This window comes from Maniola hyperantus, chromosome 5 (genome assembly GCF_902806685.2).
Source record: "Maniola hyperantus chromosome 5, iAphHyp1.2, whole genome shotgun sequence".
Lineage (NCBI taxonomy): Eukaryota > Metazoa > Arthropoda > Insecta > Lepidoptera > Nymphalidae > Maniola > Maniola hyperantus.
Genome location: NC_048540.1, coordinates 9,035,331 through 9,059,230, shown reverse-complemented (window position 1 = coordinate 9,059,230; position 23,900 = coordinate 9,035,331). Strand labels below are relative to the sequence as shown.

The window sequence follows — 23,900 nt, the reverse complement described above, 5'->3', positions numbered from 1 at the left end:
ATTTCTTTAAAAAAAAGAGTAAAGTAGTACTACGCGCAAAACAAATACTTAGTCTAATCTAAAATTGATTGTGCAGGTCATAGACTAAGTAAAGATAAATTATACACAAGCGCGGCTCTGTTTAGATTAAACTACTTGTTTTGCGCGCACTGTAGTATCTAATGCCGGCTCCACATTATCGTCCAACAGTCCAACTGTTCGTCCAGCCTTCTACGTGTAGATAGATGTAACCGCACATGTTTGAATGATGGATCGTGTTGACGCTTGATCGCTCCAATGACGGATCATACCCAGATCAAAGGAGTTGGCCAACTGCCCAACTCACACGAACAGACCCTCCAAATAATATCATTGTGGTCGCTTCATTCAGATGTGCGTATAGCTCAGGAGAACCTATCACTTCAATGTCCTCCATACTGAATGAGGTTTGAACGTATGTGTAGAGAGTGTGTTTTTTTCGATCTTAAGTGTGGACACGTTGGTTCATGTTGGAAGTGTTGGATAGATGAACGATAATGTGGAGCCGGCATAAAAGTTGTACTTTATACGGCTAGCGCAGCGTTTTGCTCAATGACGCACCTTTTAAGCTTAAACGAACTAGTCCATATGGTAGAACCTCGGACTCAGGTAATGCGAGGGCTTGTTGGTCGCGATGGGCGTGGAGGCCAGCACGTAGGGCGGGATGAGGCCGCGGCGCTTGTCCGAGAACGGACTCACGCGGGAATAGTAGCGGCGCTCTATCACCTATAAAGTCAAATCATGGGATGATCGAATCACAGAGACCAGCCCCCCAATTGTGTAAGAATAACCATTTCATGGCTATCGCAATCGTCAAGAATTCTGCCCTTTGATTGGCTGTGAAAAAATGTAAACAGCGAATCAACCAATCAAAGGGCAGAATTTCTTGACGATTGCGATAGCCATGAAATGGTTACTCTTACACAATTGGGGGGCTGAATAATTAAGTTTTAAAAAGCACCATGTAACGATTAAAGTTTGTCAAAACTGAAAACGTGTTTGTCAAATTATTTAGTAACTAGCTGATGCCCCCGACTTCGTCCGCGTGGATTAAGGTTTTTAACAATCCTGTGGGAACTCTTCAATTTTCCGGGATAAAAGTAGCCTATGTCCTTCCCCGGTATGCAAGCTATCTCTGTACCAAATTTCGTCAAAATCGTTGTCACGGTTGAGCCGTGAAAAGCTAGCAGATAGACAGACAGACAGAAAGACAGACAGACACACTTTCGCATTTATAATATTAGTATGGATAGGTACCCATGCAGCTTATGCAGGTTTGTTTAACGTGTTTGTGACACAATCTAGCGTTTCATGGAAATCTTTACTGATGGCGTGGGTACTTATTTTCCAGTACGCGGCAGAAAATAATGTACATTGGCCTTTAGAATGACATTTCAGCTTTGTAGAGCGTTGTCTCTCTCACTCATACCTATATGACGTTTTGTCGGTCTCAACGACAGAGACAAGCTCTACAAATCCGTATCTCCTTCTAAAGGTCTATGTACATTATTTTCTGCCGCGTACTGTAGATGGTTTGCGAGCGTGTTTGACGAAAAATCTTTTTCCTTACCTTATCAAAGAATCTCGTCAGTTTCACTGTATTACTGTTCCCCGGGGCAAGTGATCTGAAATATAAGACGGTGATTCTTAATTGGAGTTTAGTGGACTACGAGGAATAATTTCGGCAGTAATAATCTGTTTATTACATAGGTAATAATAAATAAATAATAATAAATAATAAATATGCTTTATTGTTTACATTATTGCTAGTAACTAGTATGTAGGTACAATGTTATATCTAATATACTATCTAAACTAAAAACTAACAATAAACAAAAGGTCGCAAACTCAGCATAGCCGAGCACTGCTCACAATGCTCGGCGCTGGTTTTCAGTTTGCGCCATAAATTTATATTGATTAATAAAAACGCACCGCGCCCGTTGCGTTATCTCTGTATTGATCAATAAAACTTTGTATAAACTAAACCAAAACAGTGACATAAAAAGAACAAACTAAACCAAAACAGTAACATAAAAAAGAACAAAATCTAAAAAATAGCAGTAAAAAATAAATGTAAAATATAAGTATATAAAATATAAAAAATATAAAAAAAAAAAAATGTCCCTTCCCAGCTTAGCCTAAAGAATAAAGCTCTTAATCATTTAAAAATACCTATCAGTAATATACAGCAACATCATCTAGTGAACATATAATTATCTTTAAAAGAAAAAACAATATATATTTGTAATAATTTGCCTAGTTTTAATGGTACTAATTATTAACTGTAAATAAATTTAGCTGCCTCTATCTGGTCATTTAAGTAAAAATTCCTTAATTTATTTTTTATCGTCATTTCGCTTGTAGGACTATTCCATTCACGGAGAGGAGGTGGGAGATCATTCCAAACCTTTGCTGCAGCAAAACGAAAACAGCCCCTGAACCCTGCCTTTTTATGAGCAGGTACAGCAAGTTTTCTTTTATGTTGCACTCGAGTCGTGCCTCTGTTCTTACGCCACTGTAGTCTTTCATATAAATACGGCGGTCGCTTATTAAATATTACTCTGTGAATCATCATTGCCAAGTGTAAGTTCCTACGTGATTTCATACTGAGGATTTTATGACTGTTGATTACAGGTGTAATATGGCTTCTTCTCGGAACGTCAAAACAGAATCTAGTGCACGCATTTTGTATGCGTTGCACAGCTTTTTCAGTTTTTTTGAGCAGTCTAGGTCCATAAATAGCATCGCAGTAGTTAAAGGCTGACAAAATAAGAGACTCCACGAGTATCCGACGAACTCCCTCCGTCAAAAAACGTCTCACACCGTATAGTACTTTTAGCTTATAGAAAGCATTTCTTATCTTAATGTTAAGATGTTCAATAAATCTTAGGTCTTCATCCATGTATAGCCCTAAGTTTTTTGCGATAGCCACATTCTCAATGGGTTTGCCATTCAATGTTATATTTGGCTTCCTTCCTTTTATGTAAGCTCTTTGATGCTTACTTCCTAATACCATAAAATTAGTTTTTTTGGCGTTAAGAACCAGCCTGTTTTCTTCCGACCATTTTGCAATAGATTCCAAGTCCTTATTTATTAATTCTACGGCTTCTACTGTGCATTTTGGGTTAAAATGGTAGTAAATTTGAGTGTCATCAGCATATAAGTGGGTGTTGCTGTGTTGTACATTTTGGATAATATCTGCAGTGTAAATTATAAATAGTAATGGGCTAAGGCTCGATCCTTGTGGGCTACCTCGTGGGACAGTATTTATCTGGGATAAAAGTGGTACTCTCCCATCAGTGTCAACTGCCACAAACTGTTTTCTGCTATTTAGGAACGAGCTAAACCAAGTACATGCATTAGAGTCAACACCATAATATCGCAGCTTGGCTAGCATAAGCTCTACGTCTATGCAGTCGAATGCCCTAGAAAAATCTAGCAGCACTAGTATGGTGCCATCCCCACTGTCTGATGCAGATAGTATATCGTCCGTTACTGCTGTCAACGCAGTTGCCGTTCCATGGCCCTTTCTAAATCCAGATTGTACTGCTGGAAGCAAGTTATTTGATTCTAAATACCTACAAAGCTGGCTACATACTAGTTTTTCAATGATCTTCGACATAACTGGCAATATGCTTATTGGTCTTAGATCCTTATAGTCTGAAATAGTAGCAGTTTTAGGAAGCGGTATAACCTTGGCCAGTTTCCAACAATCAGGAAAAACATTTTTGGAAATTGAAGTATTTAGTATGTATGTGATTATTGGCAAAGTCCGCGATAAAGTTAATTTAATCATGCTAATCGAGATGTCGTCATATCCTGCCGAATTAGTTGCTATGCCTTTAATTATCTTAAGAATATCCTCTTGCGAGCATAACTGTAAAGAGAACACGCTGTCCGTAAACCTATTATCAGTAAATGTCTTTACTAGCTCTAATGGGACTGGAGTGCCACCAGGTAATGTTAGAAAATGATCATTTATTTTATCCGGATCCTTTAAAATATGCTCTGGTATGTTAGATTGTTTCTTATAACCAAACGGGGAAATCTTTTTAAAGTGATACCACATTTTAATTGGCGTTTTTAAATTATTGTTGACGTAAAACGTGAAATAGGCAGTTTGCTCTCTTTTAATGCTAGCGTTTGTGTAATTTCTGAGGGTTCTATAATATGACCAGTTTGATTCCTTCTTGTATTTATGCGCTTTATTTAATGCCCTATCTCTCAAATTCATCATAAGTTTAATGACATCCGTTATCCAAGGGTGGGGCTTCTCATTAATTTTAATGCATGTAGTAGGAGCATGTTTGTCAAAAAGCTCCAATATTTGCTTGTTAAATTGTTCTACCATGCTATTTACATTGTCCAAACACATTATATCCTCCCACGGTATGGCGTTAAGGTCTTTTTCAAAATGTTGCTTATTAATTTTATTTAAACACCTCCTCCTTACGTACGTTGGCTGAATCTTTGGTTTTTTTATATTAAATTCTGCAATAACCAGAGCATGATCACTCAGGCAAGTATTATGTATAACCTCTACCTTTTAACAGCGTGTGGGAGCGTCTGTTATAATCAGATCTATAAGCGATGAGGTCGTTTCAGTAACTCTTGTTGGCTCTTGAACTAGCTGAGTATAATTTTGTTGAATAAGGAAACTTAAAAACTCTTGGGCATTTTTGCTGTCTTTATCCTCTAAGTTGACGTTGAAATCCATCAGCAGACACTGAAAATTGTATGCAGATAAGGCACTCAGTGTCTCGCTGAGCTCTTCTATAGATTTGTTTACAAACTGATATTCAGGTCGGTATGCAGTTCCAATAGCTATATGAATTCCGTTTAATTTTACTTCTATCCACATCTGTTCTAGGTCAGTCTGTGGCTGCTGAATAACCCGAACCTTGATTCCTTTCCTTATGTAAAAACCTACCCCGCCTCCTCTTTTCCCACTTCCTCTAGGAACATGCTTAAATATGTATCCCGGGATATGGAATGGATCCGTACTTTCTCCGTTACGTAGCCAAGTTTCATTCAGGGCTAAAATATCAGGCTCGTATTTCTGCATAGATTCTAACAATTCTACCCTTCCCGTATTCAATGACCTGACATTCAACAAACCGAGCTTTAGATGTTGCTCAGGACCCATGAGTAGTTAAAAAAAAACCCAATATATTTTGAGACCCTAATTATTGCACTGAAAAAACTTTTAGTATGACCCTGCAGTATCTGTTTTAGCATTATACAGTTATTGAAAATATAAGTTGCGTAATTAATATTATTCTTATCAATTGAACTATAACAACCTCGCTCTGGACGTATTAAGTATTTCGAATTCCTACGAAAGTTCTCATCAGGATACTTATAATTACTGTAAGCTGGAAGGGGAATATATAAAATTACTCTCATTATAATATTATAATATCTAACATGTTCAAATGTAACAATTTCCTTATTTATTTTAAATTTATAACAGTTTTCCTCTCGCTTAACACTTAACTTTGTGAAGCTATAGTATTTTTGTAGATCGACACTATCACAACAATACTGCTTAAATATTTGGTCCAATATTCTCTGTACCAAAAATACGCAAAATGTCCTGATCTGACCTAATCCGAACTCCCGATTGTCCTTCGCTTTTACGAGAGTATATACGGCCATCTCGGGTCCAAGTAAATTTCCATTTACAGTTCTTGGCTGCAGCTCGCGCTTTATTAAAAAGCTGTCTGTTATTTTTCGTCAATCGTTCATTAACATAAAAGCGCCGTGCGGGTCCTGGGAGATTCATATCGGCGGTGGTAGCCTCTCTTCGCACACGGGCCGCGCGCAGCAAGACGTCTCGCAGCGCGCGCCTCGCCAGTCGCACGACGATCGGCCGCGCGGTAACTTCGTCGCGGCCTCCACGCACGGGGCCTACCCGCTCCGCTCGCACTATGTCACTCTCGTTGATAGTGACTCCTATTTTGGCAGCTACTAGAATTGCGATATGGGTGACGTTCTCCGCTTTTTCCTCCGGTATACCAGTAATGTCGACATCGTTCAGTAGGAGTTCCTGATCGCGCTCATTCAGCTCAGCTTTTAATTGAGCAATAGTAGCCTCCACACTATTAGAATCGGTGTTGCTTCGCTCCTTTGTTTGACTTTCTACCGAGACGATTCTCGACTGCAAGTCATCAATTCGCTTGCTAAATTGCTTTTCCACACGAATAACGCTAGATTCTAAGTCATCAATTCGCTTATTACATTGCAGCAATGAGGATGAGACTTTAGATAGTTCCCGCCTGACCTCCTGCATCTCCTTACGCATGCTGCTCAGTTCCTCCCTAAAAACCTCGCGGAATAACTTTAGCTCTTCAGCCACCGAGAAATCCACCGTTATGTCATGCGCGGTGTCATTAGGTGACATGCACAAATGTGCGGGCGCACCAGTTAAATCACGTTCCGAGACGTTTTTAATCGGTGTATCATCGTTATTCTTTCTCGGAATTTTGGCTTTGCATTCGGGGCATTCCCAGCCTGTCGCGATCTTGTTCCTGTCCTGTATACCAACGCATGCCAGGTGGTATAAGTTATGGCATCCTACACAAGAAGCCCCCTCAGCGGAGTCTTTAGGCATAAATTTTCCACAGGCGGCACATTTCAAGGCCATCGTGCTATGCGTAGTGTAGGTATTTAACGCCTTGATTCATGCACTCGTCGTGTTGTCACTCAGTGCAGGCGCAGGTACCCGTTCACTTTATTAACGTTTGTTCAACTACAACTCGCGGTATGCACTTGTTTTGTTAAGAAAATAACTGATAACTCCGTTATTGGATCGCAATAAGTCACAATGTATCGATTTACACAAAAATTAATGTCGATACGACAACTAGATCACAGCGATATACACTTTAATTATTTAAATTAATAAAATACAATCACAGCTACACCACTATGTGTAACCGCGCGGGGCGCCGCGCGCGGAGTTGTACTTATATATGCTTGAACAGGAACGGGAACAGTTCACAATAGTTAGGGAACTTCTAACAAAACGTAGAGGCTTCGACGTCACTGGCAGGCGTCAAATGTTAGTACATTTGACGCAGGTAGCCCTATTTTTCTATGATTTCACATCACCAAAGGCATATTTGTCATATCGTCGATTCAGGATCAAACCGAGAGTTCCATCATTCTAGTTCACTCTGTTACGTTTGAACACTTCTTGAAGATGATCCCAACCTACCACCTGAAGGTGAATAGAAAACATCCTAATAGATACTTTTCATCCCGGAGACATGCTAATGGATACCTACCTACTAAGTAACAAAAAATAATCCCTTATTATAAATGCGAAAGTGTGTTTGTTGGTTTGCCCTTCAATCACGTCACAACGGAGCAACGGATTGACGTGATTTTTTGCATGGGTAAGTTAAAGACCTGGAGCTACTTTTTATCCCGGAAAATGATAGTGTCCACGGGATTTTTAAAAATCTAAATCCACGCAAGCGAAGTCGCGAGCATCAGCTAGTTAATAATAATTTAAAACTCTGAACATGAAAGCAATGAATCGTCTAGATTCGATAGCTTAGGTATTAGTTACTAGCTTATGCCAGCGACTTTGTCCGCGTGGATTTTAAAAAATTCCGTGGGAACTCTTTAATTTTCTGGGATAAAAAGTAGCCTATGTCACTTTCTAGGTCTTCAACTATATTCATGTAAAAAACAGGTCAATCCGTTGCTTCCTTGCGGCGTGATTGAACGACAAACAAACACACCTTTGCATTTATAATATGGGTAGTGATTTGTTGTCAAGTTTTTTTAAATTCCTATATATAAGTTAGCCCTTGACTGCGATCTCACCAGGTGGTTAGTGAAGATGCAGTCTAAAATGGTAGCGGGCAGCCTGGCAGTAGTATAGCATCAGTTTATCCCTGTTTGATTTTACGCGGCATCGTACCAGAACGTTAAATCGCTTGGCGGCACGGCTTTGCCGGTAGGGTGGTAACTAGCTACAGCTGAAGCCTCCCAATTATAAAATTCCGAATTTCCAATGCCGGAAATCGAACCCGGGGCCTTCCACTAATAAGACCACAGCGCTCACCATTACGCCAGAAAAGTTGTCGATGCTCAAATAAAAACTATCTTAGGTGGTACAAGATAGTAAACGAACCTCGTTTGTCTTAGGTGGTACAAGATAGTAAACGAACCTCGCTTGGTAACAGTTGACAAATATCTCGTCTGCGCCACACTGTTCCGCTATACTACTCGCGAGTCTTCTGTACTGGTTCTTTTTTTGCGTCTCCTCTGCCAAATCGTATTTGGTTCCAATGACGAGAATCGGAATCTAGAAATAGTAAAATTAGATTGATTCTCTATGATTAAGTCTTTCGGATCGAGCGTAGACAGAACCCAAGTAACCATAATGTCACATGCAGCATGAGGATAAAGCCAACCTATCGTGAAAAAATGTTCATCCATGATTTATAGATTTAAAGATTATGAAATCATTCTGAGAGTGTAAGGAAGTTGTGACAGTTAGCAGAGCGACGTAAATATATAAAACGTTTTCCCGCGAGATATGACTAAAATCGTTACAACTTCAGTAAGGCCCGGACTCCACCAGAGCGGAGATGTGCGGAGATGTCTGAAGCGGAGACGAGAAGAGATGTTTTTCAGCAAGGGTGTATCCAACGAAGCTGTGCGGAGATGCGTACTGACTAGACTGGAGCGGAGATGTGTGCTGGCTAGAGCGGAGATGTCTAATGGCTAGAGCGAAACTGAGCTGCGTGCGGCGAGCGTTGGATGTCGAGTTGCACTGCACGCAGCTCACATCTCTTCTCGTCTCCACTACGCGCCGCCACCAGCTTGCGAGGGACAGCTCACATCTTCGCTTTGTACCGCCGCCCAGCTCAGGCACAACTCATATCTCCGCATCGATCGTGCCATAAAAATATGATACATCTCCGCTCAGTGGTATCCACTGAAGCAGAGCGGAGACGAGATGCGGGAATAACGAAATTCTATTGGTTGTTTAAATCACATTTCCTCTTCTCTCGTCTCGTCTCTGCTCTGGTGGAGTCAGGTCTCAACGACAGAGACAATGCTCTACAAAACCGCTACCTCTTTCTAGAGGTCGATGTACATTACTTTCTGCCGCGTATACTGTACCAAGCACGCTTATGTTACAAAAAATCCAATTTTCAACGTACCTGAGTAGAGCCTAGGAACTGTTCAGGATCCACGTCAACGTGTTGGTAATTTGGGTTTGCACTGTCTTGATTCAGGATTTCGGACAACCATTTTTGTAAATTGACTTGACTCTTTCTATTGGTCAAGTCGTGTACCAATATTATACCTTCAAACGAACAATAATATTATTAATGTCAATACTCATTCCATTCCGTTCGTATTGTATATGGATCAAAGAATTTCTAAGTACTACTTCGTTGTGGATAAGGTATGGATGTTATTATGCACTATGATTTAATGGTGACAGAAGGGCTGGCTCATTTTTTGCGCCACGAATCAGCCTGACTGTCCAGCGCGGTGTGATTTGTATAGTAATTAGATAAGGCTAGCTTTAAGTTTTATTGTAACATTTTCAATATACTATAGTCGACGCATTTTAAACTGAGTCGTCGAGGTGTCTATAATCTATCTGTTTCGCTCGCACCTACCCGACCTGTAAGTGCGAGCGAAACAGACAGATAACTCGACGATTCAGTTTAAAATGCGTCGACTACAATATATTATCTTAAAAACCTAAGAATAAATAAAACAGAACATGTTACCTGACAAAATTAAGTAAATCGCAGTTTCGTACAGACAGAAGGTAAGTATAAGACTTTTTCATGACTTTACATTCACAAAAACCGGTCAAGTGCGAGTTAGACTCGCACACTAAGGGTTACGTACCATCGCACAAGAAATGACACTTTTTATTTTTTTGTGATGCAAGCACAAAATCAGGTTTTCAAATTTTTCTCATTACTCAGTGCTATAAGACATTGCTGCCTGCCAAATTTCATAATTCTAGGTCAACGGGAAGAACGCTATAGGTTTTGATTCCCTTGACGGGTCTTGACAGTCACGACAGACAGACAGACAGATAGAATCTTAATTTAACATGCGATTTTACTTTAAGAGTGAACCATAGCCAAGATTGAAACTTAAATAAAAACTGCATTCATAGATTTTTACAACAAACTCGGTCAATATTACTAATTACCTACCACAATAAAATCATTCAAGCATTTTTTTGCCTAGCCAAGCGGTGATAGCATAGTGGTTAAGACGTCCGCCTTCTTTTGGAAGGTTGGGGGTTCGATCCCAGGCCCACACAACTAACTTTGTGTGTGTGAAGTCTGCCAATCCACATTGGGCCAGCGTAGCAGACTATGGCCTAAACCCTTCTCACTCTGAGAGGAAACCCGACACAGTAATGGGTTGATCATGATGAAGCATTTTTTGTGAAAAATTCATTTCTTTCTAGTTTTTAACTCAACTCGTTTCTCGCTAATCGTCAGCTGTGGGACAAGTGCTCTATAAATCAGTAATCAACTGAATATTTTTAAATATTATGTTCAGTAGGTAGGTATTATTTTACCATGTGTGGGTTGATAGAACACATTTCTAGTATTCCGATGGTTGTTGGACCCACCAACGTCCCAAAGTTCGACGAAGAATGTGTTCTGCGCCTGGGTCCCTTCCTTGTACCTGTGCAACTTCACCTCCACTGAGCAACCCACCGTCCACCCCGGCGAAACTAACGGCTTGTTATGAGCGATTAGGTAAGTTAATGAAGTTTTGCCGACACCTTAAAAATAAAATAAACTAAATACAGTACTTTATTTTGAGATTCATGAATGAATTAATATTCCATTAACCTAAGTAAAAGCAGGTAAATAAGTGACATACAATTATTGTGGAAATTTCAAGAAATTGCCGAAAATAGACTTGCAGACTGCAGTCCTCTGCAGTCGTTCAAGCAGAGTGAACTGCAAAGCACAACTCACAAAAATTTAAGTTAATTTATTTATTCCCGCTAAAATTTTAACCTAAATGTTGCCCCACCTGCTACACGTTAATGTGCGTTAATGACAGACAGAAGTGTCATGGCCATGGCTTTCAAACTTTGTTGTTGGCAATGTTAGTTTACAGTGGTTTACAAGTGATAACTGATAAATCAGTGAATGATTTGTTTTTAAACAAAAGTGAATAAAATATACTATTATAATATTAATGACGTGCAACTTACCAGAATCACCAAGGACGACGACCTTTACTTTTTCAATAGCAGCCATTTACAGGTTTTTATTCCAATATTATTATACTTGTCTCAAATATTTTGACCACTTTTGACATGTGACATTTCTTCGGCGGCGGCGCCCAAACAGTAAACCAACATTAAAATAATTTATAATGTTGCTACATTAGTAATCATCCTAATTATACAATCGTATTGAATGTGTAATTAAGAATTACGTTTATGAAAGTCATTTCTTTTGGTGCTTGTAAAAATTGTTTCAAACGTTAGGCTCACAGGTTAAGCTGTACTACATTTTGTTAATGGGCGATGTTTTAGTTTGTATGGAATAAATGGCACAGAAGATCTAAGCATTTGGGAAGGCTGATAAAACTATGAGTAGAGTTGAGATGATGATGATGATGATGATGATTATAAAACAACAAATATGTTTTAATACATCTATAAATTAGTACAGAAACCTCACTTTTGAAATGAGATTTCTTAACGCATTTTACCTACCCATATTATGAGTCCCACAACACTTCATATTATCTTTTTAGAGTTTAGTTTCGTCCAATGTACCTAGTTTATAAAATCGTAGGCAGGTCAGGTCGTACGAAAATTATTATTGATTTCATTCATAAGATATTAGGTACTATACATTTTTTAAATGAAAAAATGAATAACTATGAATAAAACGAAAATGGACGGATGACATCAGACGAGTCGCAGGGAGCCGCTGGATTCAGGCGGTGCAAGACCGTGGCGTGTGGAAGTCCCTACAAGAGACCTATGTCCAGCAGTGGACGTCTATTGGTTGATGATGAATATGATGATGATGATACACTTTTTTTAGTGAAAATGTTATAGTAAAACTTAAAGCTAGCCTTATCTTATTACTGTACATACAAGTCATGCCTGCGTGGAATGGTGCCAAGAATACTGGCTGCATCTCCGCGTTGGACAGCCAGGAAAAAAATTGGCTTGCCTTTCTGTCTTCAGATGAGGCCGGATGATAACCGCGGTGAAGTGTTTCGTAATAATTTTTAGCACTAAAACTCCATGACCCCAAGGTCTCCGCGGCAAATCGAACAAAAATATAACTCTCGATAAGAGACAAAGTTGAACCGCTTACCAGTTCAGCCATTTCTGTTGCGGCACAGAAAATATTATAATAGTGCTAACGGTTGCGGCTCCCAGTCTTGATGCTCTCTCCCTGTTATGATACGGGGCCAATGTGTCAACACACGTTGCATCCCACATTAGGGCCTGGCTAAATGAACTTTATTGTACTACTATACAGTTTACTACGCCATGATAATCAAAAAAACAGCTGGAAGAGTTTTAAAGAAATATTATAGCATAACAAGTTAAAAAATTATAATTAATATTCTAACTATTATACAGTATACATAACTACTATACGTTTAGAATTTTATTTGGTAAGTGGCAACATTACGCCTTTTTTGCTGCTAGGAGTAGGTGAGGTGTGATCACAGACTAAAGAGCACCAAGTACCAACCAAAGAGTAAATCAAAATGACAAATGTATACAAGTAGGCAACTGGCGTGAACAAACTTTAAGTGAAAATTTTGCTAAAATCAATAATAAATAATGCTTCCGCCATTGCGTACTGAATATAATGTTTTCAGCGTTTTGTAAATAGCTGTAAAGTTTAAATGAAAATGCAACGATTTTATATTTTATACATCGAACCACTAACTCTATTATAACAATGAACGTGTGTTGTAAAGTAATTGTAGTGCTTCTTTCAATTAAATCTGTGCATCTTTATTGTGGTCCATACAATGGACAAATTTGTAAGCACTATTCAACTGGGTTCGTATGGTACAACCATACTGGAGGCCTTGAAAACGAAAAAATCACAACAGGGCTATGGAGAGAAATGATATCCACCTTGAAGGAACCTTGTCGCAGCAAAGCAGAAAAACTGTTGTGTGCTTATGCCTTCCCTAAGTGCATCATTAGAGACGGTGAAGGTTATTTTGCATTGCCACTGTGCTATGAAGACTGTATGGCTGTTAAAATGCAATTCTGTTACAATGATTGGATAGTCATTGAAGAACAGAAACGCCGCGGTGTATTCTTCGAGTCTAGAGGACACTTTAGATTTCCAGAATGTAAAAACCTTCCTAAATTTTCTGGTAAAGGTTCTCAAGTAACTTGTAACAATGCAGGCATCATAGATATGGACTACACCCAAGTAACAACTACATGCATCCGAGGAAATGGCCGATATTACCAGGGAACTACAAATGTCACTGAGAGTGGTCTAGCTTGCCAGGCGTGGGAAGCACAGCACCCTCACCAACATACAAGACCACCTTTAGTATTTCCTGAAGTTCAAAATGCAACTAATTACTGTAGAAATGCTGGTGGGGAAGAGCGAAAGCCCTGGTGCTACACCATGGACCCGAATGTCAGGTGGGAGACTTGTGACATACCAACATGTGCCAATTTTAGTGAAGAAATAGACAATATGAATGGACCAATGATTATGGAAAATTATTTTACACCTAGTTTTGTCTTGCTGCTTTCTATTGGGGGTCTTGGATGTATTCTAGGTATAGCATCTATAGCTCTTTTATGCCACTATTTTTTGAAAACCCACTATTCTAAATGTAATATGTCGAGCCGTAGAAACTTGCAAAATGTTGATATAGACTTGGATAAGCTACCGAGTAACCTGGCTTATCACACTACCGGTGCACAACTTAATCCCAAGTTAGAGAAACTGGAGTTTCCCAGAAATAACATTATTTACATCAGGGACTTGGGTCAGGGTGCATTTGGCAGAGTTTTTCAAGCCAAAGCACCAGGCTTGGTTCCTGAAGAAGAATTCACTTTGGTTGCTGTTAAAATGCTCAAGGATGAAGCGTCACATGATCTACAACTAGACTTTGAAAGGGAAGCTTGCTTGTTGGCTGATTTTGATCATCCCAATATTGTCAAATTACTAGGCGTATGTGCTATAGGACGCCCTATGTGCCTGTTATTTGAATTTATGGGAAAAGGTGACTTGAATGAGTACTTGAGAGCATGCAGCACAGCAACTAATTTTCCACCTGGTGTTGAAAATAGGGAGGATTTAAGGCTTCTTGTTACCCCTTTAACTCATATGGATCTTCTACATGTCGCTAGGCAGATTGCTTCTGGAATGGTATACCTCTCAGACAGAAAATTTGTGCATCGTGATTTAGCGACTAGGAACTGTCTTATTAATGATGATATGGTTGTTAAAATTGCCGATTTTGGATTGTCACATAAAATATATTTACAAGATTATTACAAAGGAGATGAACATGATGCTATTCCTGTGCGATGGATGCCTTTAGAGAGTATATTGTACAATAAATATACATTAGAGTCAGATGTATGGGCATATGGTGTATGTCTGTGGGAAATATTTTCTTTTGCCTTACAACCTTACTTTGGTATGACTCATGAAGAAGTAGTAAGGTTTTTAAAAGATGGCAATGTCCTTGCTTGCCCTGACAATACGCCAAGATGTGTTTATGATTTAATGAAACAATGCTGGAATCATCACCCCAGTGATCGTCCAAATTTTAGAATAATATACCAAACACTGGACAATATACAAATGATACTGGAGCGAAGTCATTCAAATTGATTTAGTTACTTCTACTGAATTGCTAAGATGATTGGATATGCAAGAAATATTTTATGTATCATTATTCTATTGTATACAAGATCATGTTTCTTGTCTTGCCCTTAGATGTAAATAAAAAGCCTTAGGTAGTCATTCCTTTAATGTTCTGTCGACGTAAATGTAACCCTAAGTATTGATTGTGTGCGTTAATTAACAGCAAGTGATTCAATCTATCAAGTATGTCTGTGGTGATTAATTATTTTGTTATTTATGACCTTGAATGCTTAAAACATGACACAAATTGCTAGAATTTAGTTTTATAAATATTTTGCACAGTAAACATTTGATAAGACTTGATGCTCTCAGTACCACTCAGGGCCATTATAGCTTATCTATGTTTTTAGAATTGTACCTATTTTACAATAATCAGCAGTATCAATATAACAAGACTGATTTTCGTTACTATTGTTTCTAGGTTATTCTAATGTTTGTTTAATTTATGATGTATTATTTTAAGATGCAAATTAATAGGTTCTCAAATGTTTGTTTTTAGAAATCTATAAATTTAATTTACTTAAAAGTGTATTACAAACTAGTATTATTACAATAATTGTATTCTTGTTTGCCAAAAAATGTGTCACTGTGGAAATGGTAGATTACTTACCAGAGAAACTAAAACTTTGAATTTCGGTTTTACATGTGAAAGTAAGCAACTGGCAACTATACTTACATTTGTATTTATTTTCCATAATTTTTAAACTATGAGAAATTTTACCAAATAGGTACTATTTGCCTACAACAGACATCAAAAATAGTATGTGAACATAAATAACGAATATTTAAAATTAATTTTGCAAGAAAGCCATCCAATAGACCAACGATAAAACATTGGGTTACTTAATATCACTGCCAAATAAAAATTGTAATATATATAACTTTTATTTCATATTGTAAGAATATTTAATCTGTTTTTATAATTCTCTTACAATTTGTATTTTTATGAGACAATTATACATTTAATTTATTAAGTTGAGTTAATATTTGTCGTTAAGAATAAATGATTCGATTTTTAATAATCTTAGTATTCTTTGTATTTAATCAAAACTTCTAAAACTGATAAGCGTAGGTATGTATAATATACCTTATTAGTATGCCTTTTTTATTAATAACTTAAAATTAAAACAGACAATGAAAAGATATGCACAAAGGACAACTTATCTCTAGGAGAGATTTCTCCCATCATCATCATCAACCGATAGATGTCCCCTGCTGGACATAAGTCTCTTGTAGGGACTTCCACACGCCACGGTCTAGCACTGCACCGCCAGAATCCAGCGGCTCCCTGCGACTCGTCTGATATCGTCCGTCCACCTAGTGGGGCTCTTCCAACGCAGCGCCTTCCGGTGCGAGGTCGCCATTCCAGCACCTTGGGACCCTAACATCTATCGAAATTTATCTCCCAGCAGTATTGGTATAGATTTCTTCCAGCAGGCCTAAAATGTGAGCAAAAATCATTTTGATGCTAACTGCGGAACAGATAAAGAAATTTTTACACAATATGCTATAGATAGTAAAAAACCGGCCAAGTGCCGGTTCCGTAATGCAGAAGAAATAAAACTGTACTTACCTACCTAGTAGCTACATACCTACCTACCCAATTTCATGATTCTAGGTTAATGGGAAGTACCCTATAGGTTTTCTTGCCAGACAGACCATAAAGTGATCCTATGAGGGCTCCTTTTGAGGCAAAGAATCCTAAAAATAAAATAATTTTTCAAAAAGATATGAAATTCCTATTATCATTTATCCAAGTTTTTGCAATGTTAGAAAAATGGTTCCATAATATTTTTTGATTCCTGTAGACAAGTACCTACCTACCTGTAGATTTCTATTAGAATCTTATTAGAAATCGCATGACCTACTAAAGACTAATTGGTGCAGAAAGATTTATAGCAGATTTCCTGTCTCATGTAGCGCTGCCTGTAACAATTAAAACATGGAAAAAACTGGCCAAGTGCGAGTCAGGCTCGCGCAATGAAGGTTCCGTACTACAGTCGTATTTTTCCGACATTTTGCACGATAATTCAAAAACTTTGATGCATAAAAATCTGTTTTAGAATGCACAGGTGAAGCCCTTTCATATTATGATACCCCACTTGATATAGTTATCTTACTTATGGAACTCATTGGGAATTCATCGTTAAGTTCCTACCTTCAAGTTTGCTGATGTTGATTTGTGTAACATTCATATCACGAGAATGCTGAAATACTTAGCTGATGAATTACATAGCCTAAAAATAATAATAAATCAGTAAATCAGGTATTTATAGTCCGTGCATTCCGTGACAAGTTGAGATGGTAATCGGGTTATGAGGCGATGGGACGCTCGACCTGTCATGTGCTATATATACCTACTGTTGGTTTACCGGTGTATTATGTCTGCACATTTGTACTTTACTGTAGATACTTTCCTTCAGCGTTGGAAGCACAAAAAGTGAACTGCTAAGCAGATAGCAAGCAGGCGGCACAGACACGCTCAGCAGGTAGAGCATCGATAAATCTGCCAATGTAGGTATAGGTTCAACCGACTTAAAAGTCTGAAGTTCATTTTACCTGACTCCAACTATAGTACGTAGATACTTATTATTACATGGGTAATGAAACTTTAATTTCATTTCAGGTAGGTATGACCGAAGAACGATTGGTGACTGAAGTGCCAAGCAGCTTGAAACAACTCGCGAGACTGGTCGTTAGAGGCTTCTATACCATCGAGGATGCTTTGATTGTTGACATGTTGGTGAGAAATCCATGTAAGTCAACAAACAGAACAGAAAATAAATTATCGTTTTTACTTTTTAGTGGCTTTGAAAGTCTGTTTTCTTTAAAAATAATTTTTATCACCAAAAATACGGAATACCGCACGCCGCATTGCGTTGTTTCGTTGGGATTTTGGTAATTTTCCGTATTATGTAGACTTAATAAAAAGAAACCTTTTTGAAATCAGTTAGACACGCACATGAAGGGTTCCGCACCATATCGTCCGAAATTATTTACTTTGTAACTCGTTTACTTAATTTACATAATGGTGGCCATTTTGAAATTTTTATTATTATTTGTACAAAGTTAACTCATTATGTTTTAGGCATGAAAGAAGATGATATTTGCGAACTCCTTAAATTTGAACGAAAAATGTTGAGAGCAAGAATAGCTACTTTGAAAAATGATAAATTTATTCAAGTACGACTTAAAATGGAGACTGGTAAGCAAAAGAAGTACTGAAGTAGGTACCTACTACTTACCATAAAAGTTGTTTCGAACCTTCCGTTGTTTCTAAGTAAGTAATATTTACCTACCCACCATCCAACTGGCAAAGTTTATCTAACGCCGAACCGAAGGCGATTGAGACCTCCTTGGCGCAGTCGTAAGCGCTGTTCACAAACATGAAACATCATAACATGTAAAACATCTGACTGACGCTAGAAGTCAACGAATTTTGCGTAAATAGGCCAGTCAATGCCATGTCGTAGGTGCGGTATTGACCCGAATTCTGCACGCTATACATAGCGGGTTTGAAAAATACTAAATCACTAAAACTACAAGATAAGGCAAATGGTTATTGGCATTGGATTGTGTTTAGGTAGTAGGTATAATAATGACGCTAAGTTTTTGCTAGCGTTCTGGTTACATCCTGTATATCGTTATTTCAAGGTGCCGACGGAAAAGCTCAAAAAGTGAATTACTATTTCATAAACTACAAGACGTTTGTGAACGTGGTCAAGTACAAGTTGGATCTGATGCGCAAGCGCATGGAGACCGAGGAGCGCGACGCCACGAGCCGCGCCAGCTTCAAGTGCCCAGCTTGTGGCAAGACATTCACTGATCTTGAGGTAAAAAAACCGGCCAAGTGCGAGTCAGGCTCGCACACTGAGGGTTCCGAACTACAGTCGTATTTTTTCGACATTTTGCACGATAATTCAAAAACTATGCATAAAAATATATAAAAATCTGTTTAAGAATGCACAGATAAAGCCCTTTCATATGATGCCCTACTTGATATAGTTATTTTACTTTGATAATTGAAAATACTAGTTATTAGTTCATGACTACAATTCAATTTTTTGTATGTGATGTAACCACAAATTCACAGTTTTCAGATTTTTCCCCTAATGTCTGCTATAAGACATACCTACCTGCCAAATTTCATGATTCTAGGTCATCGGGAAGTACCCTGTAGGTTTCTTGACAGACAGACAGACAGACCCTAAAAAGCTGTGGTAGCCTAGTGGTTAGGACGTCCACCTCCTAATCGGAGTTAGGAGGCTCGATCCCAGGCACGCCTCTCTAACTTTTAGGAGTTATGTGCATTTTAAGTAATTAAATATCACTTGCTTTAACGGTGAAGGAAAACATCGCGATACATCGTAAGGTAAGCTGCATGCCTGAGAGTTGTCCGTAATGTTCTCAAAGGTATGTGAAATCTGCCAATCCGCACTTGACCAGCGTGGTAGACTATGGCCATAATCCTTTTCATCCTTTTCACAACGGGTTCCTGCGACTCGTTTAATATCGTCCGTCCACCTAATGGAGGATGCGCTTTCCGGTGCGAGGTTAACACTCGTCAAATTGGTGTTCAATCGCATTTTAATTCCACGATGTGCGAATGTAATCAGTTTAAATAAACTTTTCTTTTTTGGTTTCAGGCTGATCAACTATACGATATGATGACGCAAGAATTCCGATGCACATTCTGTAGCCAAGTCGTGGAAGAGGACCAGTCGGCGCTCCCGAAGAAGGACTCGAGGTTGCTGCTGGCCAAGTTCAACGAACAACTGGAAACGCTCTACATACTTCTGAGGGAGGTGGAGGGTATCAAGTTGGCGCCAGAAATATTGGAACCCGAACCTGTGGACATCAACACAATCAGAGGGTAAGCGTTATCAGCTATTCCGACTGATAAAATTCAAATTTAGTTTACCTTATCATATTTTATGTAGGTACCTACCTGGTCACATAACTTTAGTTTGCTTGAAATATTAGAAAAACGACACCAATTTCTTTAAACCCCTAAAGTTTAAATTCCTCCGTCATCTCATCCCAGATAGATATATAATAAGCGAAAAAAACTATTTTAAAAATTAATTATTCTTGAGTTTCCCAATTTTATTAATAATTCCTGATAAAAATACTGAGTATTCAAAAAATCACACTCGCTAAACTCGTATTTTTATGAAGGCCTCTATGAACCAAATCATCCATTTTGTACAAAAAACTTAAAACTAAACTGACTTTAAAAGCACTGAAAAACATACTACAATAATTTTTAAATTACTCTTAACATGAAATTATGAACAAAAAATAATAACTTGTACCGTTCCTACGTAGTTTTTGAAGCCTATTTAGTATAGAGATTGTATACCTACGTATTACAGAACTAACCGCATAGAAATCACCCATGTTTCATAGCCCCGTAAGTATACATGTTCAGTCGTGAAAAACATGTAACATGTTTGCAGCTTGACCTCCAAGCAACTGGCGAACAGGCCATCGGGCGAGCAGTGGTCGGGCGAGGCCACGCGCAGCCAGGGCCTGGCCGTGGAGGAGACGCGCGTGGACGTGACCATCGGCGACGCGGACCACGCCACCGACGCCGCCGCCACGCGCAAGGAGCGCCCCGTGTGGATGGTGGAGAGCACTATCGTCACCAACGACCAGGTTCGAAAGTTCCATACCATAGGGTGCCAACGGGAACCCGGACCCTATTACTAAACCTCTGCTGTCCGTCTGTTCGTTCATCTGTTAGTCCATCGGTTCGCCAGTCTGTCAGCGGTTTGTATCTCATGAACTGTAATAGTTAGAGAGTTGAAATTTTGTGTGGATTTCTAACAAATAGTAAAAATTTCAAAATGGCCGCCATGCAAATTAGTCAAAATTAAAGTGCATAGTACCTTGTACAATAGTACGGAACCCTTCGTGTACCATACCATAACGCCCCTGGAACTTTTATTGTAGCCAGTATCCTAGCAATTCATATAAACGCATCTAAACGAAACAGCTCTAATAATTCATTCCGCATCTCTCGCGCATTAGACACAAATATACTGTGTAAGTGAGACGGAATGATGAACGGCGTACTTTTTGATTCGTTTATTTATTAGCACGCGATATGTCTGCAGGGCGACAGCGCGCAGTCAACGGACGCGGCGCTGGAGAAGGCGGCCAGCAACGCCGCCAGCAGCAAGGCCGCGGGCAAGGATAAGAACGACGACATCATGTCCGTGCTGTTGGCCCACGAGAAGCAAAACACTGGTAAGTTCAAACACTATGTCGCTGATGGATAAAGTTCTACTTATTATATCAAATAGGTAGCTAATTATTGTGATTCGATTCGCTTCGGCGAACTTAGAGTCAGTTCATTACTAGCGCAAAGACGAAGCGCGAGTCAATCTGAAAGAACATCGGCGTGGGATTACCTGAATCTGAGATAAAAAGAAGACGCGCGAATTCCTGCGCATTGGACTGAATTCGTGCGTCTCAGCAAGACCAACGCTGATAGCTACGAGTAGATGCGCACTAGCGCATATTACGGGAACCAACGCGAACTCACTCGTCACTCGCAATCGGAAACTTACCTGAAACAAACTTACTATACCTACTTACTTACTTAAATGTAAAAGCGTGCGAACGCGCGCGAATTCACGCGAATACGCGTGCACTCGTGCAGAATTTGACGGTTCGATTGTCTTCAAATTTGGCATGCTAAGAAAGGATTTTTGAAAAACAGGGGGTAAAATAGGGGATTGAAATTTATGGAGTTCATGCGAACAAAACGAACAGTAACTAGTTGTGTATAAAGTGTCTGATGCACTTCGACCACCCGTTATGCCAGGTCTTTTGTCCACGCACATAGGTACAAACTGTGGAACCAACTAGGTACGACGGCGTCCCCACTAAATTTTAACCAGGGGTTATTTAAGAGTTGGATTAACAAATTCTTGTAAAGCCGGCAACACATTGGTGATTCCCCTGGTACTGCAAATGTTCATGGGCGGCGATAATCACTTAACATCTGGTGACCTGCCTGCACATTTGCTCGCTATTTTTATTATTAAACAGTAGCGTCGTACTTGACGTCACATTCATTTGTAATGATTGCAATGTCATTCAAGAAAGGGGCCAATTCAGTAATTTTGTTTGCTGTTTTAGGTAACACTGCTGCTAATGCTTTGAAGGGGGCTGAACCAGAAAGTTCGGATTCAAGTGACAATGAATCCAAAGATCCGTACAAGCTCAAAGATGAGTTGGCTGCCGTTGGTGAGTTTACACCTTGCATTTTTGCAGAACTTCTAATAAAATAATACCTACTCGAAAACTCTGTCACAGTTGCGATTTTAGTTAGATAATGGGGCCGATTCTCTTGTACACAATCTCTAAACAAAACTGAAATGGCACGTCTAAATCTATTGCTATTCCTTTCACAATGCTGCTGGCGGAAAAGGACAGCACTAGATTTAGACCTGTTCATTTAATTCAGTAGAGATTGTGTACAAGAGAATCGGCCCCGCTATCGCGCCATCTATATATGATTTAGTAAACTAGGTATGTTAGTTATTACTATAAGTTATAATTTAGCAAACTAAGTAGGTATATATTTACTTATGTTTGTAAACACTTTTTTTTGTGTGATGTAACCAAAAATTCAGTTTTTGGATTTTTCGTTTATTTGTCCTATAAGACTTACCTACCTGCCAAATTTCATGATTCTAGGTCAACGGGAAGTACTCTAAGGTTTTTCTTGACAGACACGACAGACTGACAGACAACGATGTGATCCTATAAGGGTTCCTTTCATCCTTTTGAGGTACGGAACCCTAAAAACAATATATCAATAATAAAATATGTGTTCCGCAGCGGAAATGGAAAGTGAAGAGTCAGAATCGGAGGACAACGCCCCAACAGTGCTCGTGAACGGCAAGCCGGTGTCGCTGACCAGCGTGGACGATGACGTCATCGCGCGCATGTCCCCCTCCGAGAAGGAGACCTACATACAAGTGTATCAGGAGTACTATAGCCATATGTACGACTAATTATATAATTGATGTGTAGTTCACGACAGGTAGAGATAGCAATCGGGGTGTGAGACGGGAGGACGCCAAGCACACCACGTCACACGCGCTGTGTCACACCGGGTTAGCGCGCGGGCTGTGCGGTGTGCCATTCCGATTGTCAGTCATCTCGACCAGTCACGTACGATAGTTTAAGATTTAACAATAAATACTGAGTAATAAATTTGCTGTTTTTTTTTTGTTAACCTATAATCTTCTATGTTCTATCTATGCATAATACAACAGTAGGACAGAAGTAGTAGGCGTTACTTTGCGGAAACCTACTGCCCATAATACACAAAGAACAAAAAGCTCACTTCGCTATAATCTGCCAAAACAGACAAATCTGTGTGGTACCGTAAACTGCTGCAACTTTGCAAACTAAGCTCAAATTTGCCTATTTCTTTTCAATTACGATATCTCCCATTTGTTTCGTTTTTGTCTTATTTTCTATCCTTTGGTAGTATTGTACATCATTATAGCAACATATTTTTTATTTTTTAAAATGGTAGCTCTATGGTGGCTCCGTCAGTAGAGCAAACAGAGTCGGCGCGAGCGTGCGTTAATTTTTAGTGTCCTACAACTTTTACATTTTTATCCAGAAAAAAGGTGTTTTCGTGCAGTGATAACGTCCCAAGGTAAGAAAATACTGTTTATTTTCCGCACGGTTTGATATTTTTATGAAAAGGAGTCGACTTCGTTAAAATAAATTAGTAGGCAATGTTGCACAGTGTTATGGAAACTTGAGTGACACATCTTTGCCTGGGTCTAGGGTTGTCACTAGTCGCATTTTTATTAATTTAAAAAAGGTTTAAATAAAGACGTCTCCAACATGCTGTCTAGCTGCCTGCCTGTCTGTCACAAGCTGAATCTTGTGTACCATATAATACATAGTTTATATTGAAATATTCACAGAATGTGTTAC

At 39.0% G+C, this 23,900-nt stretch overlaps 4 protein-coding genes across 5 annotated transcripts; 2 read left to right on the top strand and 2 right to left on the bottom strand.

Annotated features, from left to right (window-relative positions):
- Positions 1-597: 597 nt before the first annotated feature.
- On the bottom strand, positions 598-11,388 carry LOC117982030 (rab-like protein 3). The gene is made up of 6 exons (XM_034968296.2): positions 11,252-11,388; positions 10,601-10,810; positions 9,204-9,349; positions 8,202-8,338; positions 1,589-1,643; positions 598-744 (listed from the first exon to the last, which is right to left on the bottom strand). Exons 1-6 carry the CDS (start codon positions 11,295-11,297, stop codon positions 598-600), a joined length of 741 nt encoding a protein of 246 aa, XP_034824187.1. The 5' UTR covers positions 11,298-11,388.
- Positions 3,561-6,921, bottom strand: LOC138402353 (uncharacterized). Its single transcript, XM_069498590.1, has one exon. The coding sequence runs from the start codon at positions 6,662-6,664 to the stop codon at positions 5,567-5,569; it is 1,098 nt and encodes a 365-aa protein (XP_069354691.1). The 5' UTR covers positions 6,665-6,921; the 3' UTR covers positions 3,561-5,566.
- Positions 11,164-23,147, top strand: TfIIEalpha (transcription factor IIEalpha). 2 transcript variants are annotated; one of them, XM_034968293.2, is made up of 9 exons: positions 11,164-11,303; positions 17,554-17,683; positions 18,016-18,132; positions 18,582-18,760; positions 19,574-19,800; positions 20,387-20,585; positions 21,047-21,179; positions 22,077-22,184; positions 22,782-23,147. In XM_034968293.2, the coding sequence occupies exons 2-9, from the start codon at positions 17,560-17,562 to the stop codon at positions 22,955-22,957; spliced, it is 1,263 nt and encodes a 420-aa protein (XP_034824184.1). In that variant the 5' UTR covers positions 11,164-11,303; positions 17,554-17,559; the 3' UTR covers positions 22,958-23,147. The 2 variants fall into 2 exon arrangements, with proteins under 2 accessions (XP_034824184.1, XP_034824186.1); XM_034968295.2 differs by lacking the exon at positions 11,164-11,303 and having other exon boundaries at positions 17,559-17,670.
- Positions 12,777-15,950, top strand: Nrk (Neurospecific receptor kinase). Its single transcript, XM_034968290.2, has one exon. The coding sequence runs from the start codon at positions 12,978-12,980 to the stop codon at positions 14,892-14,894; it is 1,917 nt and encodes a 638-aa protein (XP_034824181.1). The 5' UTR covers positions 12,777-12,977; the 3' UTR covers positions 14,895-15,950.
- Positions 23,148-23,900: the final 753 nt, after the last annotated feature.